This window comes from Octodon degus, unplaced genomic scaffold, assembly GCF_000260255.1.
Source record: "Octodon degus isolate 3935 unplaced genomic scaffold, OctDeg1.0 scaffold00151, whole genome shotgun sequence".
Classification (NCBI taxonomy): domain Eukaryota; kingdom Metazoa; phylum Chordata; class Mammalia; order Rodentia; family Octodontidae; genus Octodon; species Octodon degus.
The window spans coordinates 1,286,176-1,304,154 of record NW_004524727.1 but is presented as its reverse complement, the minus strand read 5'-3'; the positions used below and the strand labels follow the sequence as shown (position 1 = coordinate 1,304,154).

The following is a 17,979-nucleotide window of genomic DNA, read 5'->3' as shown; positions in this document are numbered from 1 at the left end:
GGGCCCAAGAACAGGCCATCGAGGCGCCTGCTACGTGCTTGAGCCTCAAGGCAGCAGAGGGCTGGAGTGTGAGGACACACCTGACACGCCCTCCTCTCACTGCAACCCTCCTGCCTCAGCCTCCTGAGCGCTGGAAGGACAGGAGGGTGCTACCACGCCCAGCCTCAATCATATCTTTAAAATGACTCAAGTTTCCTTTTTCCTCCCGAGCTCTGGCCTTCCATAGCCTCACTTCCTGGAAAGGGGCGGGTCCCAAGGAACTGGGGTAGCCGGCAGAGGGACCTGGGGCCAGGCAGGCTGCAGTGCGCCCTGGGAGACACTAGAGGGCGCAGGAGAACAGTCTACCAGTCCTGCGCTGAGGAGCCGCCCCTGCCCACACCCCCAACCGCTCTGCTGCAGAGGGCCTCGGTTTCTCATCCATAACCTAGGACTGCACTGTACGCGGGCCCCCAAACCACGTGCAGCTATCGACCTTTTACAACGTGGCCAGTCTGGACCCACACGGATCCACTGTAAATACTGGAGTTTGATGATTTTCTTTTACTTTTTGAGACATCTGTGGGAGGCGTGAGGCAGGAGGTATTCTAACCACCTGGGCATTTTATAATCCAAACAAACTGATGAATCTTGCTTAATAATCAGGGAACCGTACAGAACAATACATAGGAGCACGAAACAAAGGGATAGATTAACAAAAGTAGGCCGAGGGGAGAAGCAGTTAGAGGAAAGAAGATCCCATCCATCCCTAGGAATTCAGATTCAGGACTACAGGGGCGGTTCAGATGGAGCAGGATGGAGGAAGGAGATGCCGGGAGTGATACGGCGCGGACTGGCACGAGTGGGCATCAGTGAGGAGCACAGTCAGCATAACTCCAGAAGCATGTTCCTGTCCCTACCGGAGGTGTGGCCCGATCACGGATCACCAGCTCTTCAAGAGCCCCTGGCTCTGAGCGCCCCTTGGGGCTCCAAGCGAAGCCGCAAGCTAAGTGCCTTCCCTTCCGCTTTGTTCACAGCGCCTGGGGCAGAACCAGCGCAGCAGGTGCTCAGAGAGGCTGGGGGACAGGAAGCCAGGATGGGGCTCTGGCTGCACACCGCATCTGCAGTGCACGGGGATGTCCACGGTACGGAGTGTGTGAACGCACATGCGTGTGCGCATGTCAGGTGTGATCGACACATGAAGTGAATGTTTCCGCTAAGAAGTTATTACAGCAAAAGATGCATCACCACGAATCCCGTCCTCCTGCCCTCGCTTCTACCACACTAGTTCCCATCCTCATTGCTGCTTTCTGCAGCAGCTCTGGCACCCTCTTTCTTGAGGGTCTTTAGCTGCATTGTCCGGGCTGCCTCCCTGTCATGAATGGATTCGAAATGTTTCCCTCTCCAGATCACTGTGACTTTGGGGAGAAGCCAGAAGTCACAAGGTGCCAGATCTGGTGACTGAGATGGGTGACAACTCAGCGCTGTGCTTCTTGAGCTGCCTTTCTGCTTGATGGCGCTCAGCAGCAGCATTCACTGTGCTTTTGAGCATACCTCCTAGACAGGAAGGAGGACTCCAGAGCTGCTGCAGAAAGTGGCAAAGACAGGGGCTGTGGGGAGATAGCTCGGTGGTATAAGTGCTTGCCTGGCAAGCGCAAGGTCCTACAGCAAAAAACACACTGCTCCTTAGCTCCTTAGCAATGTGGTTTTTTTGCTATAATAAGGACTTTTGTTTTTTTTTCCTTTTTGAAACAGGCTTTCACTACGCAGTTCAGGCTGGCCTTGAGCTCACTTTGTAACCCCAGATTGGTCTCAAACTCTCGATGATCCTTCTGCCTCAGCCTCCCAAGTGCTGGGATTACAGGCGTGCACCACCATCCTTGGCCTTAATAAACTCTTAAAAATGGAGTATGCACCGTATTTTGGGCATACCTGCATGTGCCTGTCCATGCTGCCCATGTACTGCGTGTGCGCGTGCTGGGGCCAGAGGGAGCGGCTTGCAGGAAGGGATACTGCAAAGTCATCCAGGGGTGCCTCACCATGGGGAGCGCTCTCCCTTCCTGGGGCCCAAGGCAGGCCACAGCTGGACCCCAGGGGGAGGTAAGCTCAGGCTGCACCTTGCTGAGGAAGCCTGGCTCTCCAGCCTCTCAGCCCAACACGTTCTGGAGGAGCTGGACCAGAAGCTCTTCTCACCGAGGGGCAGCCCACCCACGCCCCCAGGAGGGTCGGGCTCATCTCCTCCCTCCAGCCACACTGGCCCTTGGCTGCGCCGTGCGCGGGCCCACTGCAGTCCGCACAGACTGCCCCTGACAGAGCTCTGGCAATCACCTCCCTGGGAGGCCCTCCATGCACCTTCCATCCACAGCGGCGGGCTCAGTGCACATCCTTCATCCCTTCCGCCAACTTCAGAGGCCTCAAGGGCCCCCCCGCACCCCCATCTGCTCCCACTGCCAGCCTTGCCAGGTCCTGTGCAGCTGCGAGGTAGGGCTGGGAGCTGAGTGTGCAGGTGGTGCCCAGGGCCGGCCCAGATGCAGTCTCTGCCTGCCAGCTCCGGCAGGGCTGGGGGAAAGGAAAGGAGGAAACGGCTCCTGCCAAGTGCTCCTGTGTCTGCTTCCTTTTCTCTGAAGCCCTTGGGCTGGAACCCAGGCCTTCTCACGGAGGGACCTCCCCCATCCCCTTATGCTTTATTTTGAGATGGGATCTAAGTTGCTAAATTGCCCAAGCAGGCTCAGTCTTGAGATCCTCTTGCCTCAGCTTCCTCAGTGTGCTCCACCCCACCCAGCTTCTTTTCTTCGGTCCCCTCCTGCTAATCTGACCTGAGGCAGAGGTCTCTCCCTGGGCGTCAATTTCCTCAGTCAGGGGAGACACCCGCTTGGCTGGAAAAGCCACTCCACCCAAGGAAACTTGGCAGGGTGCACCGTGTCCCCGGATATCTCAGCTGCAGTCACATGGGTGGCAGGAACCTGGCACCAACCCCGTGCCCCTCCACACTGCTACCTCGGAAATTAAAGTGGACCTGATATGTCAACAGGTCCCCAAGCAGAGGCACCAAGAGTGGGACAGCCCACCCAGAAAAACCAAGAACTGACTGCAGCCCAACACCGAGCCTCAGTTTCCCCATCTGTCCCCAGGGCATGCTGGGCAGCCTGGTCACACCGCTGTCTCCTCTGCTCTTTCTGCAGAGCTTAGCCAAGCCCGCAGCATGGAAGAAGCCACCTCTGCACTTACATTCCCACTCAGCCCTGAGGCCTGGCGTGGTCACTTACCTGGGGTAGAGCGGAGTGCAAGACACAGCAGGGGTCAGAGGCTCCGGGCTGGCACGCAAGTGCAGCGAGCAGCTAGACCATGCCCCTGGAAGACAGGACATGGGTTACTCGGGTCACACTGTCCCCCCACCTGCTCTGCCACACCTGCTTGGGACCAGCAGGTGAGGCTCTGGTCCCAGAGAGTCCGTGGGCTGCTAGGAAGGAATGCATGCTCCAGTTCAGATCCTGGACTGCAGATTTCCTCCTAGCCCCATTGCTGAGCCACATGGGTCCCTGGCCACCAGCTTTCCAGTGATAGATAAAGATGACACGTTTTTTTGTTTTGGTTTTATTTTGTGGCCAGCTCAGCCCACCCTGGGGGTAGGGCTGGTACTGCATGTGGTACTGGGGATCAAACCATGGTCCCTGTGCTTGCCTAAGCAGGTGCTTTAGACTGCTGCGCCATCTTGCCAGCCGCAAGATTGTTGCAGGCGGTCCGAGTTAGATACAAAATTGTAGGCAGTCAGACAGGGTCAGGCCCTCGAAGGAAATGACAACAGCCAGGCACCCTACAACTCTGGGAAGGATGGAGGCCCCTGCTGTAAATCGAACCTAAAGACTGGCATCCAGGATTGATCATTACTCAGAAAGAATTATGGTCTGAAGGCCTCCCGATAAGGTCCCGTTTTACATTCATACCCGCTTGCTGCGTGACTCGCTACCCCATTTGGTCCTGGGCCTAATCAATTTTACCTGACCAAATGGTGCTTGTAATCCCATTCGTTGACCATAGTTTAGTCCCACCCTGCATCCGTCTAAGGGAGACCCCTTTGTCTCTACCTCAGCCCCGCATGGTTTTACACTATAAAAGTCCCTGGAAGAAACAGCTTCCTGGGCAACCCGCTCAGGTGCCCCTTCTGTCCCTCTCCAACAGAAGCTTTCCTTTCCAATAAAGTTTTACCCTCAACCTCCGTTTGTTCCTAAAATTCATTCTTCAGTTTTAGAGAACACGAACTCATCCAGGCCAGGTTGGGAATTTCACGTCCCTATATCAAGATGACAGTTATTGCGGAGCCTTGGTCCACGGAGTGGGAGCCATGCAGAAATAATTATGCTGAGTTGTGTCTGCTTGTTCCTGATTTTGGTCTTGCGACTGTTTTACACATGGCCAGCCTCTTCCTCACCTGCGAGGCGGGGGCCTGAATGACTCGTGCAGAACCCGGCGCGGACGCCATGGCTGTCACTCCTCGGGCCAGCATCTGCGAGTGAAGGCAGGGTGCTGCCTGACACCAGGCCAGCCCCAGCTCCTGGCGCGCTCCTGTACAAGTGGGACCTCTGGGACGAGTCCTAGGATGTGACCAGGTCCCCAGCGCCTGTTACAGTTGGCCAGAGTCAGAGAGCACAGGGTCACGTAGCTAGGGACCTCAAGTCACGCAGAGCCGTGGCCCTCCCCCCTTCCTGACGTGTGACCTGGGCCTATAATCTCATTTCTTCCGCTTTCCCTTTCCACACTTGCAAAGTGAAGGCAATAATACCACCTCGTTCACTGAGCTTTCGTGAAGATTAAATGAGCTAATGTGTACGCCAAAGTGAGCGATACACACTAGGGACTCAATACAGCCATGACAGCTGGGCATGGTACAGCAGCTGGGAGGCTGAGGCAGGAGGATCGCGGGAAGTCCAAAGCCAACCTGATCTACAAAGCAAGACCATGTCTCAAAGAACTGAAAAACAACAATAACCAAAAAAAAGAGGACATACAAGGGGCCAACAGGCCCAAGCCAAGATGCTCCCAACATCAAATTTCTAAGAAAATGTTACTGAGAAGCACAGTGAGATATCACTCCAAGCTCACAAACATATTGCAAATTAAAAAGTTAGATCAATTCATGTGTTAGCAAAGATTTGGGAAAACCAGAAGCCTCCCACGCTGGCTGGTAGGAATGTGGAGCGGTGTGGCTACTTTGGGAAGCAGCCTGGTTAAGCAGTTACCATATAACCCAGCAACTCTCCACCTAGGAGAAAAGAAATAAGTCCAGGAGAAAGAAAACGCATGTCCCCACACACTTGCAATTAGCTGCGTTAGAAGAGTACAAAGGGTAGAAACCAAATGTTCATCGAAGGATAAATGAAATGTGGTATGTACACACAATGGAACTTTTATTTTGTCTTTCTGAGAAAGGGTTTCACTATGCAGTTCAGGTTGGCCTTGAGCTCACTTTGTAGCCCAGCTGGTCTTGAACTTGCAACGACCTTCCTGCCTCAGCCTCCCAAGTGCTGGGATGACAGGCATGCGCCACCACACCTGACCCACACAATAGAATATTATAGAGCCATGAAAAATAGAAAGCTATACGTATATGTTGCCATATAGACATGTCTCAAAACACAATGCTAAATTAAAGAAACCAGGCACAAAAGGAAAAATGATGTGCAGTTTCACCTGTATAAAATATTCAGGCAGCCCAGGCATATAGCTCAGCAGCATACGGGCCTGCCTGGCGAGCACAAGGTCCCAAGTTTGATTTCTGGTACCAAAAAATAAATAAATACTTTTTTTTTACTTTTGTGGTACCAGGGATTGAACTCAGGACCTTGTGCTTGCCAGGCAATAAATACAATATTCAGGCAGGAAATATATAGAATCAGAAGATAAACTAGTGGCTCCTTAGGACTGAGGAATAAAAAAAGTAGATGTGGTTTTGAGTTTATAAAAGTATTTTAACATTGTGGTAATGGCTACATATGCTTGTAAATATACCGAACAAATAATCTGTGTATTTACGTTAAATGGCTAAATTATAGCAGATACAAATCACATTTCCATAAAACTTTTTAAAAAGTAACGATCTTGGTCAGTATCCTACCACTTTACCCCAGAACACAGAAAGGCAAAGGGCAGCCTCAGGGGGAAGAGGCCTAATGCCAGGCTCTTCAGCAGGGGACACCAGGCTCTTGTCATCCCTGATGAGATGGGTGGGCAGCGCCAACGCCACTGGCGGGCAGCACCTGGGCGCCTCCTACCTGGCGATGTTCCCACAGAAAAGAGTTCCCAGCAGAGGGCCCAAGCGTCGGTCAGCTGCGGGGCGCGTCCCCACCCCAGCTCCTCCACAGCGGCCACCGTGCTGACTGGCCAAGCCTCAGCGCAAGCGGCCGGAGAGGCCGCCTCCTCCAGCACCCAGCGGTCTCATGTCCATACAAGAGCATTATTTTTATTTTTATTTTTATATTTGGTACAGGGTCTCACCACGTAGATCGCACTCTTAGTGATTCTCCTGTTTGCAGTCTCCCATGCGCTGGGATTACAGGCGCGCCACCCCGCCCAATCTCAATCGCCATCTCAGCACACGGGGCTGGCACCACAGGGATCGAACCTGTGGTTCAGCTCTGCCTAAGCGGTATTTTTTTTTAAATTTTATTTATTTGTGTGTGTGTGTGTGTGTGTGTGTGTGTGTGTGTGGCCAGCTCAGCCCACCAGGGGGCGGGGCTGGCTGGCATGTGGTGCTGGGGGATTGAACCGCGGTCCCTGTGCTTTGCTAAACTTGTTCTAAGTAGGTGCTTTAGACCACTGAGCCATCTCACCAGCCCCTAAGCAGTATTTTAATGTATTCTAAAACCCTACTTAAGTAGGAATCACTGGGGCCAGGGAGATGGCTCAGTAGAATATGCACACAAGGGTCTGAGTTCAATTCCTGGTTCCGAGAAAAAAAAAGTAGGAATCAACGCATTTTAGGGAGAAAAAGGTGTCACTGGATCTGCGAAGGGAATAAGAACCACTTAGCTGATTGGTGGCGCAACGACCCAGTTCTGGGTGTGTCTGAAGGTGACTGACACAGGCCAGGCAGGAGACCCGCCCCGGAAGTGGGTGGCACCAGCCAATAGGAGTGTAGCCTGGGTAGGCCTAAAAGGAAAAAAGCAGGCTGTAGCCTAGTGCAAATATGCGACTGTGGGCAGGCAGCGGAGGTTGAAAATGTCATCTAGAGACAGGCTCCATCTACTGGGCGGCCCCCAAGCGGCTGCTTCTCCACCAAGAGCGCCCAGTCATTCGGGAGACTCTGGGAGAAGAAAAAAGCCACCAAAGCTGAGAACTCCCTCAATTTTATTTAGAATAACAATGTAAGAGAAAAATGCAGGAGAAAAGCATTTTGGGCCAGGAGCTGTCTCAAGGCCGGGCAGTTTTCTTTGGGAAAGTGGAACAAATGGCCACACACAACATGCTTCACTTGTTTAACCATTAGATTCTCACCCAGCCTGGGTGATTTTTGCCCCCGTTCAACCATTCATTCCTAAGAGAATGGATTGAACTCAGGACCTTGCACTCGCCAGGCAGGCGCTTATGCCCTGAGCTGTCTCCCCAGCCCCAAGACTGTGCTTTTTGGCCACAGTTTAACCATTTAGTCCTCCTCCGATAGCCATCCTCAAATTTTCACTATGCTCTCTGGACATCCATCCCACTTCTTCCACCTTCTCCCACCGGAGGGAAGCTCAGGGAGCTGGGGTCCTTCAGCCAGACTGCGTGAGGGCCTTGTTCATTGTGGCTTCCAGCCTTGAGGGCCCGGGACAGCCTTGGGGGTCTCTGCCACCTCTGATCCTGTGAGCAATCTAATCCCTTCACATAAACATGCATGTTTCCTATTGATTTCATTCCTCTAGAGAAGCCTAACCCAGGATATGAAGTCAGAGATGGATGGTTCAGGATTATGACTAATTCTGAGGAGACTGCGGTTTAAAAATGACTTATTCTACCACAGTCCCCAGGAAACAGGCGCAGTTGTGTCCAGAATACTGTCTTTGGTTGTACTCCCTTGGCTGCCTTGATGTCCTGAATGGATGCAAAACGTTTCCCTTTCCTGGTCATTGTGACTGTGGGGACGCGCCAGAGGTCACAGGGTGCCAGATCCAGTGACCAAGGTGGGTGAGGACAGTGTCACTTCGTTATGAGCTGCTGTTCTGTTGGGTGGGATTAGGCAGCAGCAGTCACTACACTTTTTTTTATCACCTTGGTAAAAATCCTCAGGAAGGAGGGCTCCAGAGCTGCTCCAGAAAGTGGTAATGCCGACGGGATGAGCACGTTTAAAGCGAGGGGATATTTTGAGGGAAATTTATGGTCATGTATCTTTTCCTGTAATAATTTTTAAAATTCAAACAGCCACCATATCATGGGGTCACACCCCACATGTCCACCCCACCCGTGGGTTCATGAAAGTTCACAGCTGTGTGATTCACACCAGTGCCAACCTGGAAAACACCTGAACATCCATCGACATGCAGAGGGTAAGCAACACGGGACAGTCACACAGTGATCCCCAATGACACACAACAGAGAACAGAATCTCACAAACACAACATCCAGTGAAGCCGCTGGAAACAAAAGCTTCACACTCTCAGTCCAGGCTGCTGTCACAGAGCCACAGAGCGGGAGGCTCAAATGCCACACAAAGCCAAGTCCAAGATCAAGGAGCTGGCATGGCTGAGAGCCTCTGAGGGACAGATGGCGCCTTCTTGGTGGTCCTTGTGGGAAGGTAGCAGGGCTCACCCTCCTCCTGGAAAAGGGCACCAATCTCAGCTCGGGGTTCTACCTGCATGACTTGACTTATCTCCCACAACCCGCATTGCATTGTGCATTAGGGTTGCCACATCAGCACTTGGGGACACCAGTGATGGGCCCCAGGTGACGTGGAGCTGGCCTCTCAGCAGCACCTGGTTCCCACCTGGTTCAAGTGAGGACTTAGGACTTTTCTCTTGCTGAGAAAGCGCTGAGCAGGTGGGTGGCGCTTGCAAGCCGGGGTGAGGGGCCTTTGTTTCACTCTAAGCATAGAAGTTATGGGAGAACTTGTCTTTAAAATGTATTTTAGCACAGGGTCTACAGGGTCTCATTCATTACACAGATCGAACTTGCAGCGGTTCTCTTGTTTTCAGCCTTCCAAGCGCTGGGATTACAGGCATGCACCACCACACCCAGTCTCAACTGCTGTCTCAGTGCGGCCCCCAAGCAGAGCCTGCACAGCACACTGGGGATCAAACCCCGGTTCCTGTGTCTGCCTAAGCAGGCACCTTAATCTGCTGAGCTATCTGGCCGGCCCTAAGACTACAAAAACACCAGGATAGGCACAGTGGTGCACACCTATACTTTTGGTACTCAGGAGGCTGAGGCAAGAAGATCATCATGAGTTTGAGGCCAACCTGGCCTACCTATGGAAACCCCATCTCAAAAACAAAAACAGTTGAGGGCAGGCCAAATAGCTCAGCGGATTAAAGCGCCAGGGGGCCAGGGGCTTCAATCCCCAGGCCTGCCATGCCAGCCCCACCCCTGGGGTGTGCTAAAATGGCAATTGAGACTGGCTGTGGTGGTACGCACCCGTAATCCCAGCACTTGGGAGGCTGTAAACAGGAGAATCACTGAGTCTGATCTAGTACTGAGACTCTGAACACCCTGTAGACCTTTCTCTAAAAAAAAGTAACAAAACACCAGGCATCTGGCCTGGACCTCAAGGCAGAAGTGAGACCTTGAGGTCACCCCTCTGTCACAGGGTGGGGTTATGGGCAGGACATTTCCAAATGCTATGTTTTCTGAGACTGGGAAGGTAGATCCTTCACTCAAAACTCATGGCAGGACCAGGAATGGCCTGCTGCTCACAAGCAGGATTCTTGGGACCCTGCCCCCCCAGGCCTGGGCCACTGCCCCTCCCAGCATAGCTGTTCCCACGTCTCCAGGCCTAAAAAGCCAGCTCTGTACCTGAGGCACCCTAGGCCCTCAGGTTCCAGAATAGAAAAAAATGACTCTTTGCCAACATCCAGGCCAGGGGGGCAGCCACTGGAGACACAGATGGCCTACAGGGCAGGAACAGTCACTCCCAACCCATCCGATCCAGCACTTCCTGTTTTGGGGAGCTCCCAGTCTGGAATCAGGCATGTTATCAGGAGCTATCTCCACCAAAGAATAGGCTCAGATTTTTTCTTTTTTGGTTGGAGGATAAAACCCAGGGCCCTCACACTGAGCTAGATCCCCAGCCCTTTTTATACTTTATTTTGACAAGGTCTCACTAAGTCACTAAGTTGCCCGGGCTTGGCTTGAACTTTCCATCCTCCTGCCTCAGCCTCCTAGAGTGCTGGGACTGCTGGCCTGTGCCACCACACCTGCTGCATCATTGATATTAATGCTACAGGAGCACCCTCCAGCCCAGGGCCAGCTAGTGCCTGGCTCCCACTTCCTGAGCAGAGGAAGCAAGGAAAGAACAGCTCTCCACAAAGCCTGGGAGAGGAGGGACAGTCCCAAAGTGGAGGGGCTTGGGGCCCCCCTTCCAGGCAGCTGGAAAACCAGCAGGCTGGAACCAGTGCGCAGGTCAGCAGGGATTAAGCCGAGCTCCTTCTGCTCAAGCAGCTTCATCAAGGAACCGCCAGAACACGCAGAGCTGCTCTGCCGCAGTCGAGGATGGAGCAAGCCATGCGAGGAGAACAGAAGTAAATTATTCATTCCCCACAAATGAGCAGCCTCTGGGCACCTGCTGCAGCCAGGAACCTGAAAGGCTCTGAGAATCCCATCAGTGACACCAATCCCGCCCTCACCCCGCTGACTGCAGGCCGGGTCTGTCTACACAGGGTGAATCGGCTCTGTCCCCAGCATGCGGAGGCCGCAGCCCAGCCTGGCACCTGGGAAGTGGGGGCACAGGGTGCAGGAAGCCTCCGTATAAAGGACCTCTGCTCACCCTGGCCTCCAACCCCCAACTCTGCCAGGGAGATGGGGGTGGGGTGGTGCTGGCTACCATGCTGATGCCCAGGCCCCACCAGGTCCCTGCAGCGTCCAGGGCCAGCACCAGGACCAGTCTGCATTGGAGACGAAAGCCTCCATCCAGGGACTCTATAATGACTTGCTTTTGGGTGGTGCAGACCCTGGGTGGAGGGGACATGCAAGGGATTAGGATGCCCTCAAGCAGTCCCTTTAGTCCTGCTGGACATGGTCAACAGGGTCTCCCCTCGGGGCCAAACCAAGTGGGGCCCTGGGCTGTCACCTCTTTATGGATAAGTGTCACTTCCTCTGGGAAATGGAGACCGGGGCCTGGGAATGCAGGACACTTGCTGAGTCACTGGGTGGGAAGGGAAGGGACACTGGAGGTCCCTTCCTTCCAAGGACTTCCGTTAGGGCTCAGCAGGCACCCACTGCTTACAGCACAACAGCCGACCCTCAGTGTTCCTCCAGGGTCCCTGGGTGGCACCTGGTAGTTCATAGACACATGCCCCCAGGGAGGTGTCCAGCTCCTCCAGGCCCCCACCTGGGTCTGGCAGGACACAGAGGCCCTGGCCTGCCCCTTGGCTCAGGAGTCTGCTCGTGCAGTGGGCCAGGGGACCCAGGCAGCCAAGCTCAGGGCCCGCACATCTGATTTCTCTTGGGCTGGAGCAGGCATTCCGTCAAACTCCTCTTCCTTCTCACTCTGAACATATTCAGCTGGGCTCCTACTATGTGCCACACAGTGCCGGCATGTCACAGGTGCCAGGCCAGGGTACCTGTGCGGTGCTGGGGACACCCAAGGGCAGAGCCGTCCAGAAGTCTACACCCGCCCTGGGGGCCAGCACCTGCCCCACCACAACCTGTGACTGCCTTCCCACATAGACCTCCAGCCTCTGGGTCCCCCATGTCCCTGGCCACCCGGCTGCAACGCCATGGCAGGGAATAGCAGTGGAAGAGCTGGTCTCTGAGTGGCCACCTCGGAAGCCCCTGGCCCTGCTCCTTCTCAGGAATAAACTGGGCCTGAGGCCCCCTTTAGCCGCATGAGCTCCCAGCTTGTGGAGCACTGGGGTTTTCACAGCTCTCTGTGCACCTCACCAGTGCGTCATGCCTCAGGAAGGAGCCACAAAACCACCACAGAGAAGTCCAGGGGCCACGGTCATCCCGCTCTTCTCAGCCTCTGAGAGGCGGCAGAGACCGTCCAGGAGGCCATCTGACTGTGCCACCGTCCAGCTCCCATCCCAGGAAGGGAAGTGGAGGGGCCCCGTCCACAGCTCAAGAGCAGCAATCTCAGTTGTGTGCCTCAGAGCTTGGTGACCCATCTCCTGGGCCGTGGACAAAGTCACTTCCGTAAGCCTCACCTCAGTTCCAAGCTTTTTTTTGGTCTTTTTGTGATGGTCTCACTGTGTAGCCCAGGCTGGCCTTGGCCTCACAGTGACCTTCCTGCCTCAGCCTCCCAGGCACTGAGGTTACAGGTGAGTGCCACCATGTGCAGCAGAATTCGTCTTTTCTAGTTTCACAGTTCACAGGGTTTTCACAAATGAACCACTAACATAATTTCAGCACAAGAATAGAATGTATGTGAGTAAGTAGTTCTGGCTACTGTGAGTATTTATCGTCTCCCCGGCTATGCTCTCGAATTATTTTATTAATTGCTAGTTTTCCAACTGATTTCTTTGGCTTTTTTCCAATACAAGAGAAGAGCAGAATGGAACCCAGCCTCTGGTAATGAAGCGGACACACGCAGTGGCTGGGAAAGGAGACACTTATTTGTTTTCTTGTCCCTATCCCATCCTGCAGCAAGGAAGCGAAGGCTGGAAATGATCTAACTTGCCCGAGGTCACACAGCTGGAAGAGGAACATCCGGGGCCTAGACGGCCTAGCCGCAGTCAGCTCTGCACTTCACATCCACAGCCATCCCCCAGGGACAAGTGACATCGCTGTCACTGGTGTTTGGGGACTGCTTGGCTCTAGAGGGCGGGAGGCATGGGTGTAGGGACTGCTCTGCGCCACAGCTCCAGCTGAGGAACCCCCAGGCTCCCAAGCTTACCCCAGCCCAGAGTGGACAGTGGGTGTCCGGGCAAAGTGGGCCCTGACCACTCCTCCTGCCCAGTGAGATGCAGGGAAGAGTGAGGTGTTGCTAGGTGACAGAAGCATCAACAAGATGGGACAGCCCCATTTCCTCCTGGGCTGGCAGACATCCCTATTGCCCTGTGGGCTGAGGGGCAGTTGGGACTCAGTTTACCCTCCCTGCAGTCTCTGCCTCTTTTCTCTCATGGCATTTTCTACCTTTTCTTCCCCAGGAGAGCGCCTATGTGGGGAGAGGCCTTACAGCCCCTGCCAGGCCCACTGTCCCTGAAATGACTGCTCTTCAGTCAGTGGCCCGCCTCCTCTCCAGTGTCATCAGCACCTGTTCAGGGGTGGAGAAGCCCATTCTGCCTGTCCCAGGGCTACTGACCAACAGCCGGGCACTAAGCAGGCCACACACAGGCTCTGCAGGAATGGAGGCAGCCAGGGCGTTCCCTCCAAGCCATCAGGCCCAAGTGTCTGCCCCCAGATCACCAGCCACACATTTAATGCCCCACTCAAACTCCACACCCCCGAAATTATCTTGCTGTGTGTGGACCTGAACATGGGTGGGCCTGCCTCATCGAGGCTTGCGAGGGCAGGTATGGCATGAGAGCCCTCAGCCCAGCACACAGCTTGGAACCCAGGACTTCAAGAAAAACAGACCCAGAGGGTGCAGAAAGAGAACCGGGGGTGCAGAGAGAGAACCAGGCAGCTGACCGTCAGTGACTCTTTTTTCTGTGGTACTGGGGATTGAACCCAGGGCCTTTGCCCCAAGCGGCACCTTCAGTCCTGTTTATTTTTAAATGACTAATTCACTTACTTTGTTTTGCAGTCTTGTGGGCTGAATCCAGGGAAGGCAAGTCGGAGAGGGCAGTCCCCAGGACCCTGGCACCCCAATGTCCAACCTGGGGAACAAAACAGGGAGACCCCAGGCTCCTCTATCTGTCCTTGGCTTAAGAGGCTGAAGCAGGCAAAGCCCACTCCTGGGGAGCCCGACACTGAAAGCCTGTCGGAACCCAATCTCCGGTTTCTAGGAACACTGCTGTTGCTCGTCCCTACAGGACAGTTTAAATTTTAATTTTTCTATTACCGAGTCAGATGAGAAGGAAGAGACCTCTAGGCCCAGCCTCCTCATGCCTTATTCATGGAATTCCACAAGGAGCTGTGAACACAGAACCTGCCAGGCCCAGCCCTGGTGCCCCTTGCACCCTGGGCCTCGGCCTCCCGATAGCCCTTGGGCTACCAGTCCCCTCCCCTAGCCATCGCAATCCCACTTGGGACCCGGTTCTCCAGGTCTGACCACTGCAGCCTAGGAATTGTGACAAGTGTTCTTCAGTACCTGCAGGCTCAGGACTCCATGCTTAGAGCAGGGGACAGGAGCAGCTGTCACTGCATCTGTAGGTGGCAGCTGCCAGCACTGTGGCTGACGGTGGAGGAAGCGACGGAACCCACATCACAGGCAGGGGAAGATGGCGAGGCATGGGGGCTGGGACAGTGCACAACACCAGCTGCCATGCCCTGCCTGCCTCAGGGTCCCGCTGTGACCTAACACTGTGCTCACCAGTCAGCCTTACCCAATGTGACATCGAATCGGGACTCCTCCTCCCCTCCCCCACTGGTGCAGCTTCTCCACAGAGGCTCAGGCCACGGAAACGTGATGCTGCTGATCCCTGGGCCGACGAAGGAAGCGCAGACTCAGAGATAGCGGGACTGAAATCAGGCCGGCTGGTGACAGATTAGACCAGAGCAGGCTCAGGCCCACGGCAGGTGTGCAAGATGGCCCTGGCTTCCAGCCAGGGCAGGGCTGCATGTCGGCTTCACTCAGCACAGAAATGAGAGCAGCACACACAGCGCATAGCCCCGAGGAGGCCCAGGCACACCCTGCATCCCGAGCAGTAACAGAGCCAACCCCAACCCAGGCATTCCTGCCCTGTCCTCCATGGCGCTGCCACCCAGGGCATGGCCAAGACACACCAGGCCTGCTCCCCGGCCTCTTGCATGGGCAGTGACTCTGACCAGGCCCGTAGCTGGGCCCAAGTCTGTGATTCCCAGTGAGTCCCTTCACCTACAGAGGTGGAAACCCTGGCCAGCATGAGGGCTGGCCCCACGCCACTGGCCAGGCCAGAATGCGAACCACAGTTCTCTGGAGCAGGTCGCCGCTCACAGAGGGCTGCACCTGGACTTGGCCGCAGGGGGGGCTCAGGCACCTGGGTCACAGCCCTAGGCTGCTCCTGTGCCCATAAAGGCCCAAGCTCATGGTCACCTTGTTGTCCAGGCAAACTGGGTTCCCAAGGAGCAGGACCTTCAAGGACACCACCCAAAATGACATGTCCACCCAGCCTCACCCCTGTGCCTCGCCTCTCCTTACCCACTAAGGTCTCCTCCCAGAGGCCATGGTTCTGCAGTAAGACACAGGTCCGGACACTTACAGCGAGGACAAATTCACAGAACAGGCACAGCCTAGTGGGCAGGGTGGCCTCGAAGTCCTCCCCCTACTCACCACATTCTACACATGTCCCACCGTGCCTGCTAGGACCCACAGACACAGGAGGGGGCCAGACAGAGACAAGGAGGGGAGCAGATGCAGGTGGGGACCTGCAGGCACAGACGGGGAACACGCCTACTTCTCCACCCTCTTCCCTGCATGGAGCCCCAAGCCCCAGGACTGATCAGGATCAGAAAAGAGGATGAAGCCGAGGCCATGGGGAGCAGGGGCCACTCCCACTCAAGGGGAAAAGGAGACTGTAGAAGGGAGCCAGGAGGTCTCCGCGGCATCCCCAAGCCTCTACGAAAGACGTGTGGGCCAGCAGGCAGAAGGCCAAGCCTGCCTCTGTGTCCCGGCCCAGGGCCTGACCCGGGGCACGTCTAGAAGATAAGTGGCCCAGGTAGGCGCCTGCATGCTGAGATAAGGCTATTTATAGACAGGCAAAGTTGTTTTTTCCAAGATGTCCAGAAGTACATTGCAAGGAGCACAGCGGTTTCAAGGACATACTGTGGGTGGCAAGTGAGGCCATGCCCTCCTCGTTTCTTCAAATTTTAAGTTGCACTTCTTGAAGTAGAACTAGTTCTGTTCTGGTTGAATCTAGGTCTCCTTTAGGCTCACTTTTGCATTCCCCTTGTGGCCCAAATTTATGATCGTTTCATTAAAAGGGAATTGGTGGGCTGGGTGTAGGGCATGCATGCCTGTAATCCCAGCACTCAGGAGGCTGAGGCAGGAAGATTGCCGTGAGTTCAAAGCTGGTCTGAACTCACAGGGAGAACCTGTTTCAGTAGTAGTAATAACAACAACTAAGGAGAGAGACTAGGTGACAGTGTCCAAAGGACAGAGCTTGCTGGCTTACTACCACCTCCTCCAGGAAGCCCTCAGGGACTCCTCCCAGCCCTCGCTCCCCTGTGCCAGGTGACACAGTCAGGAGCCCAAAGGGCATTCTGGGACCTGCATGGATGTTGTAGGCCAGGGAAGGTCCAGAGAGGGATGAGGGGACCTAGGGGCCATGGGACAGGGGAGCTCTAGGTGGAAAGTCCCAGGAGGCAAAGCCACCCTAGCATTGGGTGGCTTTACACATAGAGCCGGATGGCTCTCTGGGTCACCATGTGGCTTTTCAGTCTGAGTGGGCTGGCAGGACATGAGCACAGCACGGCAGACACTAGCAGGAACCCAGGACCAGCCTGGGCATGGCCTGGGCCAGCAGGGAGCCCTCTGGCTCACCCCACACCAGGAGCAAAGCCACAGCTGCTGCCAGCTTGGCACATGTGCTTTTGGGAAAGCCAAGTCACCCCGACGTCCCCCTGCCCCGGCACCTCTCGGCTCAGCTCTGAAAACCAGGCGGGCGGTAGCAGTGACTTCTAACAGATAGAATCAAATAAGCTATTCCTGGATTCCACAACTACTGAAATGTCAGTGATTCAATGTCTAAAATGTCACCTCGCAGTTGCTCGCTCACTTCTCAGTCCCAGCTTGCTGACCTCGACCCTGGGGCCTGCTGGAGCCAGGTTTCCAGAGCTCAGGCATGAGGCTGCCCTGATGCCAGGCCTGGAAATCTACACCAGTTAGAGTGAACCAGGAGCCAGGCAGGGTGGCTGCACATGTGTGGTGCCAGCACGCGGGAGGCTGAGGCAGGAGGATCACCTTGAGATCGAGGCCAGTCTGGGCTACATAGTGAGTTCAAGGCCAGCCCGCACTGGAGAACAAGACCCTGTCTCATAAAACAATAAAAAAAGAAGAAAAGAAGAAATCTAGATCAAGTAACATCTTGCCCAGCCTTGGGGCCTGGCCTTGGGGGCTGGGATGCCCCAAGCAGCTGCTACCCAGCAGAGGCCAGCTTAGGCCTCTCTCACCAGTTGGGCTCAGCTGTCCCCAGGGGATAAAAGCACAAGCCCCTCTCAGGACAGTGTACAAGGCAGAACACAGAACTTTCGTGCCACCACCCCACCCTACCCCCACCAAATTCACAGCCGGGATGCCAGCTTGGCTGCTCAGCAGCTAGGGCCCAGGGTGTCCCTCTCCACAGCCCTGCTGCCTCCCTCCCATGACTCTCGGGTTCCAAAGAGGACAGTTTCACCCCTACGGCTTTGCGTCCTCAAGATCCCTGACTGCAATTCTGTGCTTCCATGAGGGCAACCAGCTGGATTCTAGGGACAGCAAGACCTGACTCCTGCATAGATTGTCCTCACCAGACCATGGCAAATGCCAGTCATTCCTGGCCTAGGACCCACCTGTGCCCACCCCTCCCAGTGCAGGGCACAGCAGGCATCCACCAGGTGCCTACTCACTGAATGTCACCAGTGGGTAAGCAACAGAGTAGTTAAGAAAGCCAAGCCAATAATTCCAGCACTTCAAGAGGCTGAGGCAAAAGGATCACAAGTTCCAGTTCAGCCCAGCCAGTTTAGCAAGAACCTGGGGAAAGAGAGGGAGGGAGACAGAGAGAGGGAGAGGGTGAGGGAGAGAGATGGAGAGAGAGAGAG

The 17,979-nt window shown here is 54.9% G+C and overlaps 2 protein-coding genes across 4 annotated transcripts in view; both read right to left on the bottom strand.

Annotated features, from left to right (window-relative positions):
• Hpcal1 (hippocalcin like 1) overlaps positions 1 to 17,979 on the bottom strand; it is a 54,301-nt gene that overhangs the window by 5,799 nt on the left and 30,523 nt on the right. The window contains exons 2-3 of one of the 3 annotated variants that reach the window (XM_023702412.1): positions 13,835 to 13,919; positions 3,243 to 3,327 (exon numbers count right to left, since the gene is read on the bottom strand). The exons of 1 other annotated variant lie outside the window; for it this stretch is intronic. The gene's annotated coding sequence lies outside the window, so the exon portion shown is untranslated. The remainder of the gene's footprint in view (positions 1 to 3,242; positions 3,328 to 13,834; positions 13,920 to 17,979) is intronic. One more of the 3 variants, XM_023702411.1, reaches the window with a different exon arrangement.
• Positions 2,350 to 17,979, bottom strand: part of Rrm2 (ribonucleotide reductase regulatory subunit M2) — a 123,129-nt gene continuing 107,499 nt past the window's right edge. The window contains exons 10-11 of the mRNA XM_004642344.2: positions 4,406 to 4,480; positions 2,350 to 2,535 (exon numbers count right to left, since the gene is read on the bottom strand). Coding sequence (XP_004642401.1) covers positions 2,350 to 2,535; positions 4,406 to 4,480 — 261 coding nt within the window. The remainder of the gene's footprint in view (positions 2,536 to 4,405; positions 4,481 to 17,979) is intronic.